Source organism: Ciona intestinalis, chromosome 10, assembly GCF_000224145.3.
Source record: "Ciona intestinalis chromosome 10, KH, whole genome shotgun sequence".
Classification (NCBI taxonomy): domain Eukaryota; kingdom Metazoa; phylum Chordata; class Ascidiacea; order Phlebobranchia; family Cionidae; genus Ciona; species Ciona intestinalis.
The window spans coordinates 2,377,756-2,393,459 of NC_020175.2; the positions used below are offsets into that span (position 1 = coordinate 2,377,756).

The window sequence follows — 15,704 nt, forward strand, 5'->3', positions numbered from 1 at the left end:
CAGTAACTTCAGGACAGCCGTTGAGAAGTATTTTACAAGTCTAACCGATTTGTACCGGAAAAAAGACAGAAATCCTGTATTACTTTTTTCTTGAAGATTTACAACATTGTAATTGGGAGTTTTACAACATTGTAAGTTTTATGATTTTTTTCGTCGAAAACAAGTCTGGTGTATTTCAATGCATTGAGTTTTGTGTTTGAAAAGAATTCTGTTGCTTTGAGTCTCGGAGTAAATAGGCACTGAATAATTCAAAAGTAAAGTGCGCAATAAACAATAAAACAATCGAGCGAAATGACCGAAGAAATTGCATACATATATAAACATTAGAAAATAGATTCACTTAAAAAACTTTATTTATTAGTTTTGACTGTACCATATAATATGCTGGGATATATATATATATATATAGTAGGCAGGGGGCAGATGGGAAACATTTATGTTCTCGTGCTATTTGGTAGTAAACAAAGAACGTTTTAAGAATTATGAAACTGTATCGTCACAACTCCCATAGACCGTTGTTAATTGTTTAAAACACGATCAGGATATTTGGATACCATGTGCTAAAGGTGTCCCGCCTTACCCCACCCTACTACTTCTATAGACGCAGTTGTTGTTTTTTTAAACCCCGCAGGCGTCCCGTCTTCTCTCAGCCTACTCGAAAATACTGTTTTTTGAATCATGTCTGAGTGTATTAAAATTTTACAGACTTACAAATTCTATCCGTCGCCACTGCTAGTTTAATAAAGGCGGTTTTGTTTTTTTATTTGCGGACAAAATTGTACAAAAGAAATTATTCTATTTGCAGAGACCGTGCATGAGAGTTTCTTAGTTGAAAAAAAATGTTTGTTTTTTTCTTTTAAAAAACCTTTCCAGACGAAGAGGGAATTTCATTTGCATCGACTAATTGCTTTAACGATCACATTTCAGTCGGCAGTCAAAGAGCAGACGTTACCAGGAACGTTTTAAAGGGGTGAGGCTCTTCCATGCACCGAAGATAACATTGTGGAATACTGTTATTATGAATAACACGAACAACATGCGGCTTCAGCTGTACAGCAGGTAAGATATAATTAAAATATAAAAATACAATTTTGGTTTAATATTTGTAGCGTTTTTTTACACTCGTAATATAACAAGACTTAGTTTCGTACAAGATGTTGTTTAGAACCAACTTTGGTTTGTAATGTACATTGTAGAGTTGGGTGAGGGAAGTTGGGACACCTTTTCATTTTATTTTTTCGTCCCATTTGGTAGTAAACAAAGAACATTCAAAGAGTTGGAAAACCCTATCTTTACGATTGCCATATACCGTTGTTAATTGTTCAAAACACGATCAGGGTATTTGGATACTATGTGCTAAAGGTGTGCTTTGTTTTCCATCCTTCTTTACATGGCATATACATTTAGGTATCTTTTTTTGAGCTTGATAGTCGGTCGAATCGCTTTACATCCACCGTGTGAAACAGTGTGTTTGTAAAATCAAAGCACTTCGTTGATTAGGCACCAAATCGCGAGGAAAGGAAACTGCTTTCTTTCACTTCGCCCAGTAATTATGTAAAAAACGTATGCCCATTCAACACAGCCCAAAAATTGCAAATAATTGTGGTTTTCCAATTACAGTCGCTTGGGACGTGATTAGGGTGGGCAGGTGCGGTTTATGTATGCCACCGATGCGGGGTCGTACAGGTCCCAATTATAATTAGCTTAATGCACCGTGCTGTGGCGTGCACGAGGGCTGTATTGGTTATACTGGTCGCATTGGAGTATTGATTACCAGACGAAGTTCGTGTTCGCCTCACTGGTTTGTGCGCCCTTCTTTCCCCACTTGGATTGCGCCTGATCGGATCACGCGTCACTTTTTTCTGCTCCGCCAAGCGAACCTATGCGGCAGATGACAATATCGCGGTCTAGTAATATCGGTCAAGCTTATATGTGAGGAGTTAAGTACCAGTAGTGAATCAAAACAAAAAAGATTTCTACCAGAGACAGAAAAAACGTCCAAAATGCCGCTACGAAAAAAGAAACGAGTTTCAGCTCTGCAGGCGCTCGCAATGTGAGTATTTTAGATATGTACACTATCAGATGTCATGTCTACTTTCTTTTTCTGATGCCCTTCCGATGAATTTTGTTTTTCACTATAGCATAGATATTCTTTGTAAGTTTACTATCGCGCTGTTTAATGATGGCCATTGATTGCGAGGCAAGCTAACGTTGCTAGCATCTAAAACACAATTACTTTTAACTGGTTGGTACAGAAAGTTAATAGAGTAGGACAAGGGTTATTTAAACTGTACTTTTCGTTTTAAGAGTTTTTATATGATGAAAATGGACAGCATACGTGTATTACGAAGCTGGCCACAGATATAATGTTTGAATTATTTAATATTTCGCTTCGCTTAAAATTTTAATGAGCGGTAAAGAACAACAGGCGTGTCGAAATAGATGACCCGGATGCAGCAAATATGGGATACAAAGCAATATCAACAAAAACAAAACACATGGAAATGAATGCTATATAGTAGGGTGGGGGAGGATGGGACATCTTTTCATTCTATTTTCTCGTCCTATTTGGTAGTAAACAAAGAACATTTAAAGAATTATGAAACCGTATCCTTACGAGCCCCATAAAACGTTGTTAATTTTTTAAAACACGATCAGAATATTTGGACATTATGTGCTAAATGTGTTTCGTTTTACCTAACAGTACTATATGACAACTATGAATACTCACAGAAAACAAAACTTTCGAAAGATTTTTTCCATGGGATGCGGAAATTACTCTAAAAAAGATATATCTGATTTGTTGCGGAATGCACACATTGATTATATATTGAAAACCAACTGTCAAAAACATCGAATAACTTTATTGGTGATTATATGGACGTATAATCTCTATTTAGGTTCAGGCAAAATCGTTGAAACTTACAGCATGGTGGCATTAAGAATAATATGAATAACTTTAATTGTCTCTTCGATTACGGTACCGAAGATTTTGAAATATTTTATATCAAAAGATAGAAACCGACAAAAAAATTGTTAAAACATATTACAGTTAAAACATATTTACATTTAATTATAGACGATTATAAGCGTGGTCGCTATTCCTTTAACGTGTAAAATACGCATTGATGAGTGCAGGTTAAAAGCAAACGGTTATTCTTGATCGTTTTTATAGTAGGATGGGAGAAGATGGGACATCTTTTTGTTTTATTTTCTCGTCCCACCTCGTAGTAAACAATGAACATTCAAAGAATTATAAAACCGTGTCCTCACGGTTCCTATAAAACGTTGTTAAATTAAAACACGGTCAGGATATTTGGATATTATGTGCTAAATGTGTCCCATCTTTCCCCACCTAATGTGTCCCATCTTTCCCCACTAATATTTAATTATTCTGTGTCGCCACTAGAGTTTTTTTGGGGTGCGCTTACGTAAAACAATTGGACATGTCATAGCAATGATCTTATTTCCCGTTTAATGAGACGGAAGATGTCGACATACCTTTGATGCGTGTGTGCTTCCATAAATCCCGAAATTCCCTGCGCGGACATTGGTATTATCTACTGTCGCTTGTATGATGTATGTTACTTATGATTTATGGTTGATCGGCCGCATTTAACCTCGACCTTAAAGCGTACATGCTTGTAGAAAATCGCCATTCGATACGTGAGCAAGCTTCAAGACTTATCTTGCAGGTCGTACATGTTGATGCGTATAGATAAAGCATCTGCTGCGGGTATGTTGTATATACGCTATACTGAGGTGTTTGAAAGCAGGATTGGTATTATTGACTTTGGTGGCATTGCTTTTAAAGGATTCCGGTTGATCTTACGTATTCTCTGTGTCCGTTAACACGTGTCCTAAAAATCGATTTTAATTTGGCACCGCATAAAGTATAGTTAACCTTAATTTCGAGATAACACGTTCGAAAATCGAACTGTTTTTACGATCGAACAAGCACTGTATATGAGATAGAGGCGGACGGGATGTATTTTAGCATTGAAGATGTACGTTTGTTAGAATCGACAGTGTATAGGTAGTCTAAAGAGCATGCGATATACCTACATTATAAATTCGAGAATTTTGTCTTTATATTGCCGCAGACGTGTCAGATGTATATATAGTAGGGCGAGGGAAGATGGGACACCTTTAGCACATAATATTCAAATATCCTGTGTTTTAAACAACTAACAACGATCTATGGGAGTTGTAAGAATACATTTTTATAATTCCTTGAATGTTCTTTGTTAACTACCAAATCGCATGAGAAAATTTAATGAAAAACTGTCCATCTTACTCCACCATACTATATATTTTCTTGATATGCGTTTGCGTATTATGGAAAATGAATGCGTTTGTACGATTTGTAATAAACCTAATTGCGATCTTAAAATAGAGCCAGGGACAGCTGAGGTATATATATATATATATATATATATATATATATATATATATGTATGTGTGTATTGAGAAGGTGAATACGTTATGTCAAACACATGCGCATATACTCTAGAACAAACATGCGGTTGATGTGCTGTTTTACGGAAGGTTAGGTCGTTTTAGAAGGTGCCAGGTCCAATCTTGTATATAGCGTGACAGGCTGCACGATTCCCGTGGGCCCTGTTATGAGAAAATAGGAAAATTTTGTTTGGTCGCAGAAAAGGTGTTTTAAACAGACTCAGCAAAAGTTTGTGTGTGCCGGTACAGCTTATAGTTTTGAATAATTCATGCAATTAAACTAACCCGTCATTAGGCTTCTGAAATATACCAAATTCCCTCTTCCGTGAAGAATGAATTTTAAAAAAATTACTATTAATATTGGAATTACACAAAAACCCATGAATGACTTCGGATTTTATGTTTTATATCTCCGCATACTCGCAGGGTTTATTATATGTGTTTGCAACCTTATTACGATCTCGGTAAAACATTGGCATGAGGCGTAGAAGAGGACGACGACTTCAACGCAACAGGTTTTCGGGTTTATCATACAGTAGGGTGGGGGAAGATGGGACACCTTCAACACAAAATAACCAAATATCCTGATCGTGTTTTAAACAGTCAACACCGGTCTATGGTAGTCGTGAGGACACGGTTTTATAATTCTTTAAATGTTTTTTGTTTACTACCAAATGGGACGCGTAAATACAGTCAAAAAGTGTCCCATCTCTCCCCACCCTACTATATATTCTTGAACTTTTTATACCTGAAGTTGGTTCTTAAGTCTAAGGGTGTTCGTAAGGCAAGAGTTGTCTCAAAGGCGGTCTTTTCGGTTTTTATTAGAATATAGTAGGATGGGGGAAGATGGGACACCTTTTTTATGCTATTTCTCATTTTTTTATCCTATTTTCTCGTCTCTCACGTTTCAAAACACAATCAGGATATTTGGATATTATGTGCTAAAAGTGTCCCGACTTACCCCACAGTACTATATAAAGTAATTTTGTTTTTAACTTAAATACGACAAGGAGGTGTTAATACAAAGTAGTAACAGATAAGACATAGTAAAAAACAGCCTTCCAAACGTGCCTTTTGTTAAAAAAACGATACACAACTAATTGAGCAAGACAGGCGCTGATACACGTTGAGTTAAACAAGTTGAGCATTCTCGTTGAGTTACTTTGTCGATTTGTTTTTCCAATTCGTGGTGTATAAAACTTACAAATTATAAGCCGTAGGCGTTTTACAAATGGCCCGTGTGATTTTCTAGCGTGATTTTTACCGAGGTTATTTTTTCAGGTATTCCGGGGGATCCATGTCTGTACCGGTGACCAAGTTTTCCTTGCGAATGTACGGCAGTCAAAAGGCGGTCGAGCAGGAACAAAAACGACAGGAGAGCGCTGGTTCATTCGTCATACATCCGTACTCAAACTTCAGGTAAGGTTTAAAAAATATGTGTTACATTACCGGCGCCGTAGCACAATGTTTAACGCTCATGCGTTCTAACGCAGAGGTAATGGGTTCAAAGCTCGTCGTTGCTACCGTTGTTCGTTTGCTTGTTTTCTTAGGCAAGACACCCAAAAGTGTAATTTCTCCAACCCAGTAATCATTAATCGGCCGTTTAAATTATTAGCCATTTATAATAACAAACACGAGGTGTATGAAACAGAACAGCTCGTGTTTAACCACCTGTCGTTTCCGGCCACGCGAAAATAAAGCTTACATTTATTCATTACATTCATTATTCAAATGCATGATTTTCAAAATTCCAAAATTATGAATAGCATAATATATTAATTAGTAACTCGTTTTAAAAGGGGCTCTCAACTTAGTGTCATGTATGCTTCACTGCAAGTCAGTTCTATAATAAACGTGATTAATTCTTCGATTTTTGGCAAGCCGAATGCGGCTGCCTGGATTACACACGTCGTTATATTATCGATATGCCGAATAGCAATGATATTTTGCAACCGTCACAATTTCGATTTTTTTAATTACTCTTTGCACCTTCAGGTTCTATTGGGATTTCTTTACCTTAATTCTGCTGCTTATTAGTATGATTATTATCCCGGTGGCAATCACGTTCTTTAACGACGAGATGCGAACGGATTCCGGGTGGATTGCGTTTAACCTTTGCCTGGATTTCTGGTAAGGTTTATATAGGATAGGGTTAGTAGGGTAGGGAAAGATGGGACACCCGATGGTGTTTTAAAGAATCAACAACAGTCTATGGGAGTCGTGAGGATACGGTTTTATAATTCTTTGAATGTTTCTTTGTTTACTACCAAATTGGACGAGAAAATAGAATGCAAAGGTGTCCCATCTTCCGCCACCCTACTAAATGTCAAGTCTTTAAAAAAACTACACCAGTCAGTGAATTCATTTGGTCATGTCCCATCTTCCCCCACCCTACAATATTTAAACTTGCTAAAACAGTTTTTTATTCAGGTTTTTAAGTGATATTATAATGAACTTCCATACTGGTATTATTGTGGAATATGGAGACGGAGACGTCGTTTTAGATCTGCCCACAATTAGAAGCCGTTACCTTCGATCCTGGTTCGTTATCGATCTCATTTCGACGCTGCCCGTCGATTACCTGCTACAGGTTCTTTAATGAATTAAGTAGTCAGATACAAGGCTTGGTAATGGGTTCGCCCGCTTGTTTCTCGTTCGGCCGTGAAATATACAGTCAATACGACCCATATAGTAGGGCGGGGAAAGACTGGACACCTTTAGCACATAATATCTTAATATCCTAAACATGTTTTAAACAATTAACAACGGTTTATGGAAGTCGTGAGGATACGGTTTTATTTATATATTTATATTTCTTTGAATGCTCTTTGTTTACTACCAAATGTGACAAGAAAATAGAATGATAATGTGTCCCATCTTCCCCCACCCCACCATATAACCATGCTATTAACACTTAAATTAGCCGGGAAATTGAATGCACTGAAGCCTATATTGTGTGAAGTGATTAAATGTAGGTCGATTTTGAATGAGATTTGAATTTAATGGATGTTCTAAACGCAGTTAACTAGCGGATCGTCAGCCAGTGCAAGCGCATCCAGAGCGATGAAACTTGTTCGGTTTGCGAAGATCATTAGCTTGCTACGGTTGCTAAGAATTTCACGTTTAATTAGATACGTGCACCAATGGGAACATGTAAGTTAGGTTTTGGGAATAAGTTTTGTTTTATTAATTTTTTTTATAGTGGGGAAAGAGGGGACATTTTTTTTTTTTGTCCCACTCGGTAGTAAACATAGAACATTCAAAGAAATATGAAACCGTTTTCTCACGACTCCCATAGACCGTTGTTAATTTTAAAACACGATCAAGATATTTGGGTATTATGTGCTAAAGGTGTCCCGTCTTCCCCCTACCGACTATATTATGATCTCTAAAAGACCGATCTCTAAAAGAAACTGCAGCAGTACAAGCCGTAAATCTATTCAGTCAATAAAATTTTTAAATTGAAATTTTATTGGAAACTTTACGTTTATACTTACTTTTACCTTAATAAGAAAATATACTTTTTAAACAACTGCAACGAACCACCAGCAGAAGCAATATTGATTTTTGTATACGCGGAATGACTTCTTAAGATTTGGTACGTTCCAATGTATATGTCTTCTCATGCCAACCGACACACAATTTCCGGTTTTAAATTGTCGTATGAAACATGTGACTGAAAATAATATATCTGCGCTCTTTCAAAACTACAATACTGTTACTGCAGTTGTAGAGTTTCCAAAGGACGTAACATGTGGTTTAATCTTCAGGGTGGTTATCTAGAAACTGCCTTGGAATCTCTGTTACGTAAACACACTTTTAATAAGGTTTAACTGATGCGCAATCTTTAGATAATATAGTAGGGTGGGGGAAGTTGGGACACATTTTAACTCTATTTTCTCGTCCAATGTGGTAGTAAACAAGGAACTTTCAAAGAATTATAAAACTATATGCTTAAGACTCCCATAGACCGTTGTTAACTGTTTAAAACACGATCAGGATATTCGGATATTATGCGCCAAAGGTGTCCTATCTCCCCCCATCCTATTATACTTTTAAAGTCATATTTATATAGTGCTGTGGTAGGAGATGGACGCATTTAGCACATCATATCCAAATATCCTGATCATATTTTAAACAATTAACAACGGTATATGGGAGCCGTGAGGTTACAGTTTTACAATTCTTTAAATGTTTTACTGCTAAATGGGACCAGAAAACGAACGAAAATAAGTTGTCCCATCTTCTTCCACCCTACTATATTTCTTTAGTTTGGTCTCTGGTTTTTGAAAAAAAATCTTACAACTCTGTTCCAGATCGTGGGTATGCAGTACGACTTAGCAGTCGCAGCTGTGCGGATTTTCAACCTTGTATGCTTAATGTTGCTGATCGGTCATTGGAATGGGTGTCTCCAGTTCCTGATACCAATGCTTCATAATTATCCTGCTGATTCCTGGATCGTTATCGACAAGTTAGTGGTAAGTATGGAAAAATAAAACCGATTTTCGAACTTAGATTTTGACCTGGATAAATAAAAGATGGACATATGAAAAATTTATGCTCAATGGCATTTGGATAATAAGCCTTAAGCAATCTCTAACATATGTGGGCATAGCTTTAGTAGTTGCGTATGGCCTATATATATAGGTGTACTTTATTTTCAACGCAGCCTATGCTGATTACTACAGATATTTCTTGAATTTCCTGTCAAAAACAAAGGTCCATTAATCAAAATTTTAGAGTTGGTGCATTTCCCGTTTTGTTACCATAAATATTTTATTCCTGGGATGGGGTATACCGGCCAGTATGTCTTCTGTTTACTTGCTGTACTGAGGTATACAGTAAGGTGGGGAAAGATGGGACATCTTTTCATTCTATTTTCTCCTCCCATTTAGAAGTAAACAAAAAATAGGAATTAGAGTATCCTCACGACTCCCACATACCGCTGTTAATTGTTTAAAACACGAAAAAGAAATTTGGATATTAGGTGCTAAAGGTGTCCCATTTCCCCCCACAGTACTGTATGTCTTTCCTTAGAGTACTATATTATGCAGAAATCGTAGTTAACACCGCAGTGTACTAACATATAGTAGGGTGGGGGGAGATGGGACACCTTTTCATTCTGTTTTTCTTGTCCCATTTGGTGGTAAAACAAAGAACATTCGAGGAATTATTGAACCGTATGCTTTCGACTCCCACAGGCCGCTGTTAATTGTTTAAAATACGATCAGGACATTTGAATATTATGTACTATAGGTGTCCCATCTTACCCAACCTCACTATATTCATTCAAAATAAAACGTCTATAAGGAATTCTATGTGGCCATGCATAGTGTCACTGCGTAATAAGTGAAATTGTATTCCTATTCGAGTTAAAGATTATTGACTCGAGCAGTTGATTTGCATACAGTAGGGTGTGGAAAGATGGGACACCTTTTTGTTCTATTTTCTTGTCCCATTTAATTGGAAACAAAAAACATTTAACAAATTATAAAACCGTATTTTCACGACTTTCGTAGAACGTTGTTAATTGTTTAAAACACGATTGGAATATTTGGACATTGTGCGCTATAGGCGTCCCATCTCCCCCCATCCTACTATGTATATCGATCACCAATAACACGCTCTCGAAATGGCAATAAAGTTAAAGGGGCTGGGACGATCACTGTACCGACAGTACCGACTGCTGGGACGATCACTGTACCGACACGTTTTTAAACCAGAATGTGGCTAAACCACTTGAAAAAGTACAATATGTAGAAAATATCGTTCCCAACTTAGTGTGTAGCGTTTCATTTCGAGATCAGTTTCGCATTTATGACAGCGTTTGATATATCCAATATCCTGATAGTGTTTTAAACAATTAAAAACGGTCAACGGGAGCCGTGAAGGTACGGTTTTATATTTCTTTGAATTTTCTTTGTAATGTGACGGTAACAAGAAAATGAAAGCGTATCCCATCGTTCCCCACCCTGCAATTACAATGCAGACGTATTACTTGCCTGTTTTTAGTAAGTTTTTATCGTAAAACGCGTCTTATAAGCTAAATACATGTGACGATTTACCTTATACATTACTGTTTGTATAGGGAAAGCCATGGGCCGAGCAATACTCGTGGAGCATGTTCAAAGCAATGTCACACATGTTGTGTATAGGGTACGGCCAACAACCACCCAAGAACTTGATGGATTTGTGGATGACGATGCTCTCAATGGTTTCTGGTACGTTGTTATTTTATTTTCTGAGGTACCGGTTGTTATGTCATTTCCTACTGTACTGGTCGATACGCAAAGAAAATTTAATTTGCTTTGGGAACTGTATACTATATAAGATCGTTGCGCTACATAGTTGCTTGGGACATCTTTTCGCTTTAGCCATGCACAGTACTGTATATTGATCCGTTCTTACCACGTACAGCGTTTAGCTGATACATCTTACTTGGTTGGTATTCATGCGGAATCGTTTAGCAAAATAAAGTTCACGGCCAGTTTATAACTGCAACGATTAGAAAGTATTTGGAAATTAATTAAGTTCAAAACGGAATTACCTTCTATGAGTTAAAACAAGCTGAAAATATTTAAAAAAAACGCGGGACTCGTTGCGAGGCCTTGGGCAGAAATTATATAGTAGAGGGTGGGGAAAGTTGGAACACACTTTTAACTACTTTACCGTCTCATTTGGTAGTAAACAAAGAACATTCAAAGAATTTTAAAATCGTATCCCTGCGACTTCCATTGACCGTTGTTAATTGTTTAAAACGCGATCAGGATATTATAGGCTAAAGGTGTCCCGTCTCCCCCCACCCTACTATAATCAATATGCCTCAGTTGGAAACGATTGCACTGTACAATGTTTGATTTCATTTCAGGTGCTGTATGTTTCGCCATGTTCATTGGTCATGCCACGGCATTAATACAGTCTATGGATTCATCCAAGCGACAATACAAGGAAAAGGTAGGAGGGAAATATAAATAACGTTTCATTGATTTTAAGGCAAAACCTTAATTGGAGCAAAAAAAGCATTATTTGCAAATTTTAAACAAAGCATTCATTAAAACACCAGATGGTCTAATTATATATTTTTTGCGGCCGTCTTACCGCATACGATGTTTTTATTGACGCTACTTGTGAAGTCTTAACCGACGTTGTTCTCAATCCTCGTGATAATTTTCTGTATTGATTTATCACTATAAAGGATAGGTTTTAAGGGTGGGAATCCTGAACTCTTAGGTAATTAGTATATCTCCTGTTTTTAATTACTGTAGAATCTCATGTTTTCTGTTTATATAGAGTAGGGAGGGGGAAGATGGGAAAACGTTTTTTTTTTTTTTTTTCTTGTCCCATTTGGTAGTAAACAAAAACCACTCAAAAGAATTATAAAACCGTATCCTCACGACTCCCATAAACCGTTAAAAAATGTTAAAACACTTTAGGATATTTAGATATTATGTCCCAAAGGTGTCCCGTCTTCCCACACAGTACTATATACTTCAAGTTTAATGCGATTGCCGCAATTCACTTAAAACTTAATCTCTCTGCAGTACATGCAAGTGAAGGAATACATGCGGTTCAGAAGGCTTCCGAAAACGTTGCGGTCAAAGGTGTATGAATATTACGAAAACCGGTTCCAAGGCAAAATGTTCGACGAGAACGGAATACTCAGTGAACTCTCAACTAATTTACGAGAGGTAGGGCATTTTAAATTAAAGCTGATTTTTAACTAAATTTTAGGGGTTAACAAGATTAACTTAATTGACTTAAATCTTGCTTATATAGACTGTATAATAATTATTATTCGACTGATTGCTTTTTCCATTGTATAAACACCCGGTAGAGTGTTTGGTACTAGAAATTTAGAATATATATCTTGACATTTTTAAATGCATTGTATAAAGTTCTCTATGAAGTAACCCAATATGAAAATCAATCATAACCGAATTAAATGACAAATTACGCGCAGTGGATCAGTGGCTATACATCATTTGCATTGTAAACAAAAGATACTATAGTTTCTAAGTTTTTTGAAACCGCTATACCTTCGTGTCTGCCTTGGGCAAGACCAATAACGGTATACTTGCCCAAGCCAAAGGAGTGTGTGTCTCTGAAGGATTGGGTTTTTATAAAAAAAACAACAATTAGTCACAAAGTTGCATACGTGCTAATGGTGATTTGTAAGCGGGCTCGGGGTGTAACAGAACTCCCCTAGTATAGCGACGGTCGTTGCTCCGCTACGCGGGGATAAAACGGTTATCATTTTTATAAGCCACACTGTTAATAACAAATTTTATATATTTTCAGGAAGTTGTTAACTTTAACTGTCGCCATCTAGTAGCTTCAGTTCCATTCTTTAGCAACGCGGAATCCGATTTTGTAACCGAAGTCGTTCAGAAGCTCAAGTACGAGGTGTTTCAACCGAAAGGTAGGATTGTTATTGTTTTCTGGTTGAGTGTTTTCGAAAATTCGAATGTGTAATCGAGACTGTATTCCACGTTCCCCATAATCGTAATTTAATATAATATGTTACATATCGCTTAAAGTTAAACTAAGGTTCACAGTAACACATACGCATCCCGTTTCTCCAGTGTTTCTATTATACAGTAGGGTCGGAGATGGGACACCTTTTAAATCCATTTACCCGTCCCATTTAGTATAGTAAACAAAAAACATTCAAAGAGTTATAAAACTATATTCTCACGACTCACATAGACCGTTTTTAAATGTTTAAAATACGATCGGGATATTTGGATAATATATGCCAAAGGTACAGTCCCATCTTACCCCAATGTAATACATAATAGAGTAGGGTGGGGGAAGATGGGACACCTTTAGCACGTAATATCCGAATATCCTGATCGTGTTCAGGAACAATTAACAGTAGTTTACAGGAGTCGTGAGGATACGGTTTTATAATTTTTTTGAATTGTTTTTATTTACTACCAAACGGGCCATAAAATAGAATAAAAATGTGTCCCATCTCCCCCCACTGTACTATATATATCACATACTGCACGATTAACTTCAACTTGGTTTAAGTTAAGGTATTTTATCATTAGATGTGATTGTCAGAGAAGGCGAGATCGGAAAGAAGATGTATTTCATTCAACATGGTCTTGTGGAAGTGAAGAACAGCCATAGATCTGAACCAATTAAACAATTATCAGATGGATCCTACTTTGGGGGTAGGGAACTATATCGGCGGTTAAATACCACGGCTGTGCTGTATATGGCATGCCGGTGGTTAATTACATAAGTCATGGCCATGATTGTCAGTTAGGTCTTTTTATTTGGACATTTATATGACCCTCGAAAACTTGTTCTTGTTGTTGAGCACGTATGTTCTCTTATACCTCTTTTTCCACCATTGAACAAAATAATGTTGTATTCGTATAACACTGTTAATACAATAGCAACCGCCTTTTCCACGCATTTAGTTAAACCTGGAAACACTTTAGACAATTATTGTAACATTACTTTTCCTCTGTCATCAAATAGTTACCCCGAAAAAAAGAGATTTTTTTACCGTCTCATCCAGAGTCCCGTCTTATTTCATCCTACTGGAGTACTATAGACATTATTGTTAATGTAAAGTCCAGTAGTCTCAGATTTCAATAACATTATTCGTTTACGCAGAAATATGTCTGCTGATAAATGATAGAAGAGTCGCATCTGTTGAAGCTGTTAGCTACTGTTCCACCTACTCCCTGCACGTCAATGATTTTAATTATTTGCTGAGCGAACATCCAGTTATGAGGAAAACACTAGAAAGAGTTGCAGCCGCTCGCCTTTCCAGTTTAGGTAAGTGAAGTTACGAACTTAACCGTATCTAGTATTAGTCTATGTGTAATACACCAACTAGGGCCTATATAAGTCTTAGGTCCCTAAAGTTTTATCGTCATAAACCTCATTCATTTCGGTTTGAAATATAGAACAAAAAATACTACAATATTTCTTTTTTTAAACGCTGCATGGCTCTTTAAATAATGTCGTTTGGCTTTTATGTCCACGTACAGTGAATGTAGGGTAAGATGCTGCATGTCCACGTACAGTACTGTGGGGTAAGATTCTGCATGTCCACGTACAGTACTGTGGGGTAAGATAGGACAACTTAAGCACATAATATCCAAATATCCTGATCGAGTTCTAAACAATTGATAGCGCTGTTTTAGAGTTGTAAAGATACAGTTTAAGTCTTTTAATGTTCTTTGTTTACTACCAACTGGAACTAAAAAGTTGAATGAAAAGGTGTCCCATCTCCCCCACCCTACTATTTTATAGAGGACCACGCTATAATAATAGTTTTTTTACTGTTGTTATAGAAACCTTTGAAACTGTTGTCTTCTTACAGGTCGCCACAACCCAGTATTGGAGGAAAAAGTAAAAGAATCGACCAACGGCTACTCGAAGTCAAACGAAATCGCCGAAGAGATCGTGCGCCATGACACACAACTTCTAACCGAAAAAGTTCGTGGCGCGTGGAAGTAAACACGAAACGATTCTTGCGTCGAACTGAACTTGGTAACATGTTATCCATTTTTCGCAGGCGGCTTATCTTGGTTCAAGCTGCAATAGACTCAACTTTCGGGAAAGAACTTCGAGCAATGCTAGTTGTAACAGGCTTAGCGTGCGAGAACGAGCATCTCATTGCAATGAATCCCCTTCACGCAGGATAAAAACAAGGTAACTGCACCAAGAGCTTTTCCTACTTCCCTACTTTCACTAATGTCTTTATTATTGTTACTCACTAAAAAGTTACTCCAATATATCCTGATGTTACGGACCTATTGCAGTTACAGCAAGCCGTGAAATGTTTCGTCTAAATTATAAACTAAAGTTACTGCAAATTCTGCTGCTAAAGTTTAATTTTATGCTTTGCCGTTACATGTGCTGTTTAAAATTTTAATTTCCAGTGTGTCTTTGGGAACTGACATGTCTCACTTTGCGTCCGGATTATTCCCAAGCTCCAGCAAGAGGCAGAGACATAGAACGGTAAGAGACTTATATCTTAAATGAATGAATGAATGAAAAAAACACGGGTGTTCTGTTTCATACATCTCGTGCCAGCTAACGAATTACCACGTAGGTTACTTTGTAGGTGACTTTTTTCATTTTTTATGTGTGGCTGATAATTTGGACAACCTATTAATGATCACTAGGTTGGAGCAATTGCCGTAAAGTGTCTTGTCCAAGGACACATATACGCCCACAAAGTGGGTGCATCTTCCAAAAACCCAGCTCTGTAGGTCTTC

At 37.1% G+C, this 15,704-nt stretch overlaps 1 protein-coding gene and 1 long non-coding RNA gene across 7 annotated transcripts in view; one reads left to right on the plus strand and one right to left on the minus strand.

Moving 5' to 3' along the window:
• LOC100179776 (potassium/sodium hyperpolarization-activated cyclic nucleotide-gated channel 3-like) overlaps nt 1–15,704 on the plus strand; it is a 16,444-nt gene continuing 740 nt past the window's right edge. Inside the window, exons 1-16 of one of the 6 annotated variants that reach the window (XM_026836479.1) lie at nt 1–131; nt 928–1,059; nt 5,740–5,877; nt 6,454–6,588; nt 6,889–7,048; nt 7,480–7,611; nt 8,775–8,936; nt 10,547–10,679; nt 11,327–11,412; nt 12,000–12,146; nt 12,757–12,877; nt 13,512–13,637; nt 14,089–14,253; nt 14,804–14,919; nt 14,999–15,135; nt 15,366–15,444. In XM_026836479.1, coding sequence (XP_026692280.1) covers nt 1,019–1,059; nt 5,740–5,877; nt 6,454–6,588; nt 6,889–7,048; nt 7,480–7,611; nt 8,775–8,936; nt 10,547–10,679; nt 11,327–11,412; nt 12,000–12,146; nt 12,757–12,877; nt 13,512–13,637; nt 14,089–14,253; nt 14,804–14,919; nt 14,999–15,135; nt 15,366–15,444 — 1,878 coding nt within the window. In that variant the 5' untranslated portion in view covers nt 1–131; nt 928–1,018. Of the gene's footprint in view, nt 132–927; nt 1,060–1,919; nt 2,054–3,452; nt 3,737–4,312; nt 4,974–5,739; nt 5,878–6,453; nt 6,589–6,888; nt 7,049–7,479; nt 7,612–8,774; nt 8,937–10,546; nt 10,680–11,326; nt 11,413–11,999; nt 12,147–12,756; nt 12,878–13,511; nt 13,638–14,088; nt 14,254–14,803; nt 14,937–14,998; nt 15,136–15,365; nt 15,445–15,704 lie in introns of those variants that run through there. The other 5 variants (XR_003396324.1, XM_004226502.4, XM_026836481.1 and 2 more) reach the window with 5 other exon arrangements.
• The window catches only part of LOC113474640, a 16,135-nt gene continuing 13,315 nt past the window's right edge, over nt 12,885–15,704 (minus strand). The window contains exons 2-3 of the long non-coding RNA XR_003396325.1: nt 15,592–15,594; nt 12,885–12,896 (exon numbers count right to left, since the gene is read on the minus strand). This is a non-coding gene — a long non-coding RNA (uncharacterized LOC113474640). The remainder of the gene's footprint in view (nt 12,897–15,591; nt 15,595–15,704) is intronic.